General features: G+C 41.7%; 1 protein-coding gene across 1 annotated transcript; it reads right to left on the bottom strand.

The window, feature by feature from the left end:
• Nucleotides 1–3,082: 3,082 nt before the first annotated feature.
• On the bottom strand, nucleotides 3,083–8,072 carry LOC130386965 (uncharacterized). Its single transcript, XM_056595871.1, has 17 exons — nucleotides 8,025–8,072; nucleotides 7,761–7,920; nucleotides 7,291–7,374; nucleotides 7,002–7,212; nucleotides 6,735–6,907; nucleotides 6,538–6,636; nucleotides 6,218–6,450; nucleotides 5,928–6,106; nucleotides 5,747–5,840; nucleotides 5,258–5,602; nucleotides 4,984–5,101; nucleotides 4,809–4,900; nucleotides 4,610–4,727; nucleotides 4,334–4,429; nucleotides 4,029–4,216; nucleotides 3,664–3,816; nucleotides 3,083–3,559 (listed from the first exon to the last, which is right to left on the bottom strand). The coding sequence occupies exons 1-11, from the start codon at nucleotides 8,052–8,054 to the stop codon at nucleotides 4,991–4,993; spliced, it is 1,719 nt and encodes a 572-aa protein (XP_056451846.1). The 5' UTR covers nucleotides 8,055–8,072; the 3' UTR covers nucleotides 3,083–3,559; nucleotides 3,664–3,816; nucleotides 4,029–4,216; nucleotides 4,334–4,429; nucleotides 4,610–4,727; nucleotides 4,809–4,900; nucleotides 4,984–4,990.
• Nucleotides 8,073–12,315: the final 4,243 nt, after the last annotated feature.

The raw sequence follows: 12,315 nt of genomic DNA, 5'->3' as shown, positions 1-12,315 counted from the left end.
TGATGCTTGTGGACAGTAGGGTTGTACACTAGACATAAATAGGAAGCAAACTCAGGAGAAGGAATGACCTCTCACAAATATATATTCAATAAATTGTTTCAAATAACCCTGCCTCGTTAAATCATTGAGCTTGGTGTTTTGCTTTCAAAAATAGGTTATAGAAGAAGTCTAAACTAAATAAAAACAACCAAGCTGCTTTTTAAGGATACCTTGGAATATCTGTCTATTTTTTAACCATCGGACCCTATTTTACGACAAAAACAACACAATGGCCGGCAGCTCCTTTGCCGCGTGGTTTTTAGAGCCATGTAAGGATTAGAGGGGCGGGTCAATAGCAACCACCATAGCAACCATGACGGTCAAGTGACTGGATGCAACCCCGTTGAAAAAAATAGAATACCACCCTACACACTGAGGAGAATAATGATATTTAAATTATTATGACCATGAAGTCTTTATTTGCATGGGTTTACATTTCGTTCTGTGTAGCATGGAAAAATGGGAGAAACACTCCCATTCAGAATGCATTGGTTTACATTTCGTTCTTTGGAGCACAGTTATTTTTATTTATTTACTTATTTTCAGTTTTTGTGGAGGTGCTTCAAAGATGCTAATTTTTCTGCAATAATCCAAAATCCAATGGAAAAACCCGTTGGCTTTTTGTCAAGGGAAACCCAGGTCGACGCTCACTTCCGGGTTGGCGTACGTCATCCCTCCACCACTATAAACTGTAAAAACACATGTTCAAGTTGAATGATAATGCATGAATCTATTCATGCTATTCATGACAATTATTTTGGCCATGGTGGATCCAGATCTGTTCCAGAGCATTTTTGCACCTCGGGCAACAGCGCAGGGTTGCCAGGTCCTGCCTGCAAAAATCGTCCTGCCCACATACCGTTCCAAATCCACCCAAAATGTCCTAGAAGCAGCCCAAGTTGTTGTTTTAGCAGCGAAATGCATTATGTGTGTGTGTGTGTGTGTGTGTGTGTGTGTGTGTGTGTGTGTGTGTGTGCTAACACGCTATTTCATGTTGAAATGCGACTGGGTTGGCTCTCAGATAAACGTGTTTCACGTCACAGGGTTTGGGAGGAAGGGGCGGGCCTTCTGAGAGGGGGTTCCGGGGGTTTCCCTCATGGACATAATAAAGGAGGGTTTCCCTCCGGGCGGGAGTTTTGGTTGTTGTAGTTTTCCGGTGGAGCTGTGCCTGCCTGTCCGATTGTGGAATCCAATAAACCTGCTATCAAGTTTACTTCGCCTGTGGTTATTACAATATCATTAAAAGTTACATAAAGTAACGGTTAATAACACAAACACAGGAAACACGTGAGCTTCTAGTTTAGCGAAAGCAGCGTCCCTCGCAACCTGACGTCGTTGAAACATGCGAGCGAGCCGATTAAATCTTCCTAATAACTATAAAACTAAAGATCAGACACAATCACTGACTGAAGATTATGCAAGTAAAAAGTATATTTCTCGCTAGAAATGTTATTAGAAACACGTTTAACGGTGAATCGATCCTAAAATATTTCATTTCCCATTCAGATAATAAAGATTAATAAAGATCATACACATTCACTGAGTGAAGATTATGCAAGGAAAATGTACATTTCTCGCTAGAAATGTCATTAGAAACACGTTTAATGGTGTATCTGTCCTAAAATATTGCATTTCCCATTAAGATAATAACGATTAATATGGCTACGTAGCAATTTCACCAAATGCCCTGTTGGCAGTGTTGCCAGATTTGGTTGAGCTAAATCCGCCCAATCACGTTCCAAAACCCGCCCACTTCAGCAAAAAACCGCCCAATAACGTTTTTCACAGGAAAAAAATAATTTTTGAATAAACATTAAATGCATGTTGTGGTTCTAGTGTTATATGCGCCAAGAGTTACTTCTAATGGCTGCAATGTTTTATGCTCCGTCCGGTTGAGGAGTAATAATAAACATCCCTGGGGATTTTACCATATCGACTCGTCCTTCTGATTACGCGGTAACGCTACGGTATCAAACAATTAAGCCCAAATGGCAAGTTCTATTTTATTATCACAGACCGTGCATGTCACAGAAAATGTGGAAAAATGCACTTCCTGTATCCCAGTGCCAGGCCCAAGAATTAACAGCAGTAACATCAACCACCTGCCTTTGCGTTAGTCCTAATAGCGTATGTGTGTGCGCGAGAAAGGTGTGTGTGTGAGTGACGTCAGCGAGTGAGTGGACGAGCGAGGAGAGTGAGCGGTAGCGTGTGTGTCTAGTGAAGAAGCGAACGAGTCCGGTAGAATAAAGTATCCATCCTGTCAATGATCGGTGGCCGCTTCATTCCGACCTATAAGCAGACACACTGCCGGTGAGGTGGGCTCTTAATTCAACGTTACAATAGCCTACTTGCAACGAGCTTTGCTGTCATCTGCTGGGGCAGGCGCGATCCACGATTTTAATTCAGGGTCGGTCTCCCATTCCTTTCTATAAAGTTTTTTATATTTCCCCCACTTCGGCATGATGCTTATTTCGCTAACAGAGTTGAGAGAGAGCGGGCTTTTGCCTCAGACTTCTGCGTCGGCGCACAACGGTTTGTTGATGTGACATCACGACGTGAAGTATATTGAAGTATTGGCCTACTGAGTTTTGTATTTGTACCGTTTTTAAACCATAAAATAACAGTTTGGTGTGCTGTTTTCACATTAGTAAAAAACCGCCAGATATTGGCAAAAGCAGCCCAAAATGTATATAGCCGCCCAATGCATTTTTTCCCCGCGAGATGAAATCTAAAGTAGCCCAATTGGGCGGAAACCCGCCCAATCTGGCAACACTGCCTGGTGGTCATATATGTGGCATACATACCTCCCGCGACCTGTAGAGGCGCTTGATACGCTCCAGTGGGTCGTAATCCGTGGCAGTACAAACGACCTATACGGTCGTAAAATTTTGCGGACTTGTTGGGGTTGCCATACCACAAAGGTTCAAAATAGTTTATCAACCCCCAAACCTTGACTTTCTCATTATAACAAGATATTTCTCGAATCTCATCCACTTCTGAAATTATATGAATGAAATTCATAGTATCCGCGTTTACATGGCACATCTGATCCGCATAGATTTCTATGCGTCATAGATCTCTTCCTAAAATGTGATCCGAATGTACTGTATACATGGCAGTAACAAAAGTGTCCGTTAAGTCTCTCGTGCATAGAAATCTATGCGGAACAGATGTGTCCATGTAAATAAGGCTAGTGAGGTTATAGCACTATTTATTCTCACCCACCCCATCTTGAATTGAAGAGATAGATTTTTTTATTTTAAACATAGCAATAACAATGATCATTTGTGTACATCAAGCGAGGCACGAAACCACACCATCAACTAAGTTGCTTGTTCTCTTGCATCTTCCTCATCCTCGCTGGTGTCTGGACTGACCAGGCCCATCGGATCACATTCCTCTTCCTCACAAACGTCAAGGAGGACAGAGGCCAATGGACCTAGAGCAGTCTTATACCGCTGCAGGACCATTTGATGTTGTTCTTCCTGTCTTCCTTCGTTGTGAAGTCCATTTTCATCTTCTACAAGTAGAGGACAGAAAACCCAACGACGTTAATGTATATTGAAACATCCCCCACTAATTGAATACATTAAATGGGATCCCCAAAACTTGTCTTTAACTTACCGTATCTTGCAAGCTCCGTCTTGAGGGCCACTCCCAGGTTCTGCAATCACGTACAGTGCTGGGCCATCTCCAACACCAGGATAGGGAGCTCCTCTTCCAGCCGTGTTTTCAGCATTTCCTGGTCGTGCAGTCGTTTCTTGACCCCGATTGTTACTAATGATCCAAAATATTAAGATCAATACATGAGTATCTGGCATAACATTTGGCAATGCAACCATAATGGAAACAGAATTTAGAAATTATGTTTCTTTCCCAAAATCGTTTTATATATTACAAACCCACCATTATATTTAATATATCATTTCAGGATAGTTCACTATTCCGATATACTGCATGACATTTTAAAAGCATTGAAAAATGCATACCACTCCATAGTCCTCCCATGGCCATATTGCGCCAGTGCTCTGTCCAGCCAAAGAGTGGTCAACCAAGGCCACATCAATCCTTTTGGAGAGGTCTGCAACAAGACTGTTGTATTTATCAATCTCCTGGAGAAGGCGCTTTTTGTCTTCCGTCAACTTTCTTCGGAGACGATGGCGAAGCTTGTTTCTGTCTAGATTGTTTAGGAGAAACGTAATATGCAGAAACAAAAACTTTGTATAGGTTATATTAAAAACAATATAGATACATTGTTAGGTATACCGGATAACTCAAGAAAAAGCCTACATACCATTCTGACGGTAGAGGGTTTGTTTCTGCTGCTTTAGACCCAGATGGAGACCCTCAATGGACTGCTGGAGAACGTGCAGACCCGTTACTGGGGTCTCTGTAGATATCCGTTAGGGTGAAATTAAGCTCAGTGTACTGTATTCTATACAATGCAACTGAGTTTTCTAGATTTTTGCAGCACTAATGCTTCACTGATTGTGTATTATTTTGATTACCTTTTTAACACAAATGTCTGTAAGGAAACTGCAAAAAGGCATGTATATTGTTCTGTCCTCACCGCTCTCTGCCCATTCCTTGACTTCAGCAATCCACTGTACAGCCATTGCATTTGAGCACTGCAGGTCCTTCTGCAGTTGTGACAGCCTCTCTGCCTCTTCTTCTGCCCTTTTAGATGTCTAAAATATTTACAATAATTACAATAGGAACTCAGTCTGCCTAACAACTGGCACAAAAACATACATGAATATGAAACATACCTTCACATATCTTGTGGAGAGGGCCTTGTGTAGCGTCTCTGCTTTGTGATGGTTCCAACCAATTGCATGCACAGTGAGCATGTCCACACGTTCTGGTATAAGGAGAATTACATTATGTTCTGCAATCTATGAGCAATTTTAGATGATAGCATAAACTCGGACCAAAGTGACTTACCTGCTTTTTACATGTACTTTGTTGTCAGGGCACAACGGGAGAGGTAGCTGTTTATTTGCTCCACCTCCTCACCGGCAGTTGTGCCTGCTCCCTTCTGATTCCGACCACTCCATTTTATCTGTTGCAAGGATGGGTGGATTTGGGGTTCATTAGAGCCAATGAAGCAGTTGGAAAACGTGTACAAATATTATGGAAAAGGAATTCAGCTTAAAGCTGTCCATTCCTATAGTAACACATGGCGTATTCATTTGAAAATAACAGATAACAGACATACCTCACACTTGGTAGCATGAGCTCTTGCATGCATGATGCTCAGGAAGGGCTTCATTTCTGTGAGGCTCTTGAGAGCTGGAATGACCGAAGCAACTTTTTGTAGGTATGGCCAGTATTTGCATGCCACATCCATAGCAAAAAACTGTGCCTTTCTTGGGAGAAGCTCCCTTTGGAGATACATAGGATACGCAAATATCTCTCCTCGGTACATTTTAAGGGCTTTTAAAAGGAAGCCATGCCGACACACCGCAACCTCAACGCCTTCCTCATCCAGTTTAGAGGCCCGCCTAGAGGTCTCCCTTGCTGCTGCCCATTGAGAGTCTCCACATGTGCCTCTCCCCTTTATCTGTGAATATAGTGCATACACATATTGTTAATGTAATTCACGGCAAAAGAGTAGGGAGTATGGAATACTTCTAGAAGTCCAGGAAATGCAATGATTCCTTTAGTAACAGAACTATTTGAGTGTTTAAACTTAGCTTAAACTTACATTCTTCACCGCCATCTGTATTGTGTTGACAAAATCAGACACCTCACTGTCTTTGGCTAGAAATAGCCCATCAATAAAGGGAGTGTCATTAGATCTAGGGGAAAAATATATAACATCCATTACCTACTCTTGTTGTCACTTACAGTCACGACTCAATTACCAAAGAGAACTTAAAGTGCACCTTCCAGTATGGCCAAAGCGATAAAGCTTCCTGTTGCCATCTGCTGACACTGCTACCATTTCAGGTGTGCAGGCAGGGCAGGTGAAAGGGGTATCACAGCAGAGCTGGTCTTTCTCAAAGGAGGCGTATGCAAACTCAAGAAAGCTCCTCTGCAGGGCATCCCCGTTGATCTGTCCAGACTAGAAAGTATATCAGAATATGAAAAACATTTTTGAGATAGTCAAAAAAAAAAATATATATTGCTGACAATATTGGTGAGCATAATAAATAGTATTGCTGATGTCACTTACTCTTCCTGCACACAGTGTGCGATGTTCCAGCATTTTTGCAAAGGCTTGCCTGGAGAATCCAGGTGAGATCAACTTCAGCTCCTGAAAGGTGTTGAGGAGGTCCACCGTGTAGATTGTGGAAGCATTTGCAGAAGCTGGCCAATATCCACTCCTGACTAGGTCTCTCACATCGGGGGCCCACTGCTGCAGGCATGTTTGGCACACATAACGTGGCAAATGCAAATCATAACGCCCTAACGAAAAAAACAACATTAGTCATAATCATTGACACATATTGTATATTAGACTAACAGAAGTCTAAATAGAGAACTGGTTTCTACCATTGATGGTAATCAAGATGACTGGTTTCCCAGCTTCCACTGTGAAGCTAGGGACCTGGCAGGTGCAGTGCTGTGCTGGCATTGTCGGTAAAATGCGATCTGTCGAAAAGAAAAGTGAACATTCTGTATATGGCAGCAGACTGAATAAACAAGATAAGGATCAGGAAGTCTAGACAGGTAGATTTGTCAGACCTTACCTTGCTCATGTGTGGCATATATTCCAGTCTCTCCTCTTGAGATACATGTGGATGGGGGAATGGCTTTAAAGAAGCCATCCACCACGCTGTCCCTGTTGTGGAGTGGCCGTTTGCTGTGGTTATGCATGTCGCAGGCCCCACAAAACCACTGCTCTGCAAGGCACTCTCTGCACCTAAGCAGACAAAACACAAGTCACTCAATTTATATGATATACTTTTTTTAGTGTACATAGATACATTCTATTATTTGATTGATGAACATCCAACCTTATAACAGCAGGCTTGTGGCAGAAGCAACACAATGGCTTGCCAACAGCCTCAGATTCCAAAAGGCATCTGAGGTGGTACGGCCGTGCTTCCTCCCAACGGTCAGAGGCTTTCTGCTGCCTAACAGACCACGATGATGCTGCGCTTCTCTCAGGCTCAGCAGGACATGGGCTTGAATCCAGTAGGGCAGAAAGCCTCTCCATGTTTTGTTCTGCAAATAAAATATAACCAAATGATCTACATTCTATATACAGTATTTGGATTTCAGAATTAAACACTGTATATTTACCAAACATCTCTTGAGGATTTTGCTGTGCTCTGGGTAAGGGCAAGGAATCCTCTGAAGGAAGTGCCAACACCTCAGTGTCCATGCCTGTTAAACAGTACATGACAGATTAATATATCTCTACGGCAGACACTCAAGTGCTTGCACTGCTGCAAGAAACTCATTTGACAGTAAGTACGTCAATCAAACGGTCGTACTGCACTCCCTCTCCCCCGCTCCCATGTACTTGTACTTGGAATGGGTAGAGTCAGCGTTGAAGGAGAGGGGGTAGGACCATTTGAGTTGTGTATTTTCAAAATCTGCTGGCGTTTCGCAAATCCCATACCCAACCTTTAACGGTCCAAATGTTACAAATCGACTTTGACCCACGGGAACGAAAAATCGAATGATAGAAAATTCTGACCCATCCCTAATTGCCATGGGTAATTGTTTGTCACCAAATTAAACTAATCTGAATTTGCACATAAACAAACCTGTAGTTAGGCCACTCCATCGGTCTGCACGGCCTGTATGGCCCGCACGGCCTCCACGGCCTCCACGTCTCCCTCTGGCCTTCCCGCGTCCGCTCCGTTTGGTTGAGCTCCGTGGTGAATCCCCTCCAGATCTTGCCCGATTGACATTCTCCGCAGCCTCCTGTGTGTTTAAGTCCAACATCTTGTTAGACAGAGTTTCTGAGGTACTGAAACATTCATTTCATGTACAAGTTCAAGTTCAGTTAATGTACAAAAGGTTGTTACCATGGCTTCTGCAAGGAATTGGTCATGCATCAACCCAACGGCTAGGTGTCTTCCTTCTGTGCGGGGGTCACGGAGATCGAGGTCAAACAACTTCACCATTGCAACACGAGAGAAAAGTTACAGCGATAGAATGAATAATAGAACGACTGCCGACAATCGATCTTGAGAATGCTTGTAAGATTAGCAGTCCTAGCTATATGTCGCTCGAGAGCAGCGTCATAGAGCTCGTAAGTTCGCCCCTTCCGGTAGGCCCCTCATGGGACCTCTGAGATCGAAAAATATGAATGGGTTTCAATGGAGAGAAAGTAATTATTTTCTGGTCCCCGTCTTTATATGTGCTGGATTACACATATGTATACGTAGCGGAAGAGTCGGAGCCAGGCTGAGCCAAAGTCGGCGCATTTTCCACATAGCCTGCATTAACTAGCCGTCTAACTGATTACTGTTGTTTTTTTTTTTTGTTTTTTTTTGTCTTTTTTTTTATTTTATTTTTTTATTATTGCTTATGTTTATTTATTTATTTTTTTATTTTTTTATTTTTTCCACAATGTCTTGTTTTTTAAAAAATGTATGATGACTATATGCTCTGTAAGGTGACCTTGGGTGTCTTGAAAGGCGCCTCTAAATTAAATGTATTATTATTATTATTATTATTATTATTATTATTAATAGAGTCATTTTTTTGTTTTTATAGTTTTTTATAGCTGCTAGGCGTAAAGAGTTCACCTTTCAAAGCGGGATGTTTATTGCGGGGGAGGAGCCACGGCGGCAGTCGTGATCGTAATTTCCGGTTAGTGCACCACGGAGTACTCGATTTGGAACAGCACTCACATCTGAAAAATTAACGTAGTAGATAGTACGGATAGTATACTTCCTTTAAGTATACTCATGGAAGTACAGGTATTGGAACACGGCAGCCTTAACAGCATAGCCTATTTGTATAATAAGGGAAATAATTACTTTTCCAAAGCCAAAACTTACTTTATTTTTCAAGTTTTACAAAGAAGAAATCTAAAAATCATTGTACAAGATACACATTTGTGTGTGTGTGTGTGTGTGTGTGTGTGTGTGTGTGTGTGTGTGTGTGTGTGTGTGTGTGTGTGTGTGTGTGTGTGTATATAGAGAGAGAGAGAGAGAGAGAGAGAGAGAGAGAGAGAGAGAGAGAGAGAGAGAGAGAGAGAGAGAACAACAACGTTACGACCTCGAGTGTGATATTGCTTTTATACAACAGTTATACTATTAAAATGTACTGTAAGCGTCTTAGAGTACCATATTAAGCGCTATATAAATTGTATTTATTATTATTATTATTACTGTTAACAATAATAATTGCTCATGCGCACGAACGTTAATCTATTGAAGCGTGTTCCAGAGTACGATAGTCCGACTTTTTGCGTGCTACACAGAACGAAATGTAAACCAATGCTTTCTGAATTGGAGTGTTGTCAGACAATGAAGGTGCTCCACAAAACGGTACGAGAGGGAGAGAAAGAGAGAGAGGGAGGGACAGAGAGAGAGAGAGAGAGAGAGCGCACTGATATAGAGCAACAACGTTATGACCTCGAGTGTGATATTGCTTTTATACAACAGTTATACTATTAAAATGTACTGTAAGCGTCTTAGAGTACCATATTAAGCGCTATATACATTTTATTTATTATTATTATTATTACTGTTTACAATAATAATTGCTCATGCGCACGAACGTTAATCTATTGAAGCGTGTTCCAGAGTACGATAGTCCGACTTTTTGCGTGCTACACAGAACGAAATGTAAACCAATGCTTTCTGAATGTGAGTGTTGTCAGACAATGAAGGTGCTCCACAAAACGGTACGAGAGGGAGAGAAAGAGAGAGAGAGAGAGAGAGAGAGAGAGAGACCGCGCTGATATAGAGCAACAACGTTATGACCTCGAGAGTGATATTGCTTTTATACAACAGTTATACTATTAAAATGTACTGTAAGCGTCTTAGAGTACCATATTAAGCGCTATATACATTTTATTTATTATTATTATTATTACTGTTAACAATAATAATTGACAATAGATTGTGATTTGTTTTTTATTTTTCGGGGGGGGATGCCTGAGGACAGTAGGGGTGTACACTAGACATAAATAGGATGCAAACTCAGGAGAAGGAAATTGTTTTAAATAACCCTGCCTCGTTAAATCAATGAGCTTGGTGTTTTGCTTTAAAAAATAGGTTATAGAAGAGGTCTAAACTGCAGAAAATAAAAACATCCAAGCTGCCTTTTAAGGATACCTTGGAATATCTGTCTATTTTTTAACCATCGGACCCTAGTTTACCAAAAAAACAAGACAATTGACTGCAATAATCCAAAATCCCATGGAAAACCCCGTTGGCTTTTTTTTCCCAGGGAATCCGGGTCGACGCTCACTTCCGGGTTGGCCAACATACGTCATCCCTCCACCACGCAACTGTAAAAACACATGTTCAAGTTGAATGAGAATAATAATAATACTTCTGCCATAGTATTTATTTAAGGGGGGGGGGGGGGGGGGGGCATACAAGTCTTTTGGTAATTTGTAGTGTTGATCAGCAGAGAAATAAATTGTCCGCAAAGACGGTGACGTCGCTTAGCAACGGAAGACGCTGGGGTAGACAAGTCACCGGACTACTACCCATGCAAGTGAACGGAGCGTTCCACGGCATTGAGAAGACCCGTGTAATAAAGCCCTATAATATTTCTGTTTATGGCATAGATTTCTCCTCAGATTAGGCCAATAAACCAATGATAATATAAAAATAAAAACGCTCGATAAAAGGACCGGCCCGAGGATAGTGGTGGGAAATATCGACCCGACCCGGCCCGCGTCGGGCTCGGGCTCGGGCAGAGAATCTAAATACTGACTGGAACTACTTAGCAGGTGTCTGTAGGCCTATATCAGGAGTTAATGCACGCCCTGCAGCCAATCAGAATCAGAGTATTCCCCCAGACCGTGGTCTAAACAATATTATTCACGAGTTATAAACAACCCCCTACACATTAATATTAATGATAACCCTGTGGAAATTGCCATAAGTGAGAGATACAATTTCGCACATTGAGCACACAGTTGTGTGACTCGTTTATTTAGTAAGAGAGAAACAGGAAATCAAAACGCGAAAGGTAAACAAATCCCGCATGGGCTCTGACGTCATGAGACGCTCGTAATCCTTAAAAGGGACAGCGATCCCTGAACCACCAAGATAGTAAACGACATGCCTAACACAATTGAAAGAACAACACATAACAAAATACTGTAGGTGAATTATGTTACACTCACTACAACCCATTAAATACGGTATGATTTCTAGATGTCATGGCAGCGTCCGCTTGCGACACTGGACTTGCGAGGCATCGACGCGGACTTTCATTCACATAGCCAAAAACAAGAGAATAGATGGCTAGATAAAATAAACATCACTACATACAATTCTTAAAAGAACAGATGAAGCAGCTACCCTTTTTTCCTTCGCGGTTTGCCTACAGAGCAGCGCACCTGCATTTAATATATCCATGAATTGTCACAATTTCTCAGAATCAAAGGTGAAAGTAGAAACGGGCGGCCAAAAGCTGTCATATTGTTAGTTATCACAGACAATTTTAAGTAGAAACGGGTGGCCAAAAGCTGTCATTTGTTAGTTATCACAGACAATTTTCAACAATGAATGATCTGTACGGAGCTCCTTAAGGGACATTAGGGAGAACGCTCCCGGACGGAACCTTAGTTTGGAAGTCGTTCTTAGTTTCACGACAAATACTTCCAATTGAAATACAACATTTAGAAAATACGTGTCCCTGATCACGTTTCAATAGATTAAATAACGTGACAGTGTCACGTATTTTTTCGTGAGACCAGTGTGCATGGATTGAATTGCGTGTGTCTCACGCCGAATGCATGAGACTTGAGAGACCTGTACTTACGTGACACAAACCAGCACCGCAAACGTTCTCACCCGCTTGAGATGACGTCTTTCTTTATAGGTTCATGGGTCTGATGCGCCGATTTCCCATGCTGATATTTCCGGAGATTCTCGGGCATCTTCGACAATTTGGCTATAGATTGTCTCATTACACGCTAAATAATAGAATTATAGCCTAATTATATATATAGCCTATATATATATATATAGGCAATATATATAATTAGGCAATATATATATATAGCATTTGTGGTTTTGGCATAAACATAACTAGGGTTCACTGTACTATCTGCGCACACCCTTTCTGAAGCCTCTCTCTCGCTTTCTCTCTCTCTCTGTCCCTCCCTCTCTCTCTTTCTCT

The sequence above is a fragment of the Gadus chalcogrammus genome, chromosome 8, assembly GCF_026213295.1.
Source record: "Gadus chalcogrammus isolate NIFS_2021 chromosome 8, NIFS_Gcha_1.0, whole genome shotgun sequence".
NCBI classification, from domain to species: Eukaryota; Metazoa; Chordata; class Actinopteri; order Gadiformes; family Gadidae; genus Gadus; species Gadus chalcogrammus.
The sequence above is the reverse complement of the archived record's forward strand: the minus strand, read 5'-3'. Positions and strand labels throughout refer to the sequence as shown.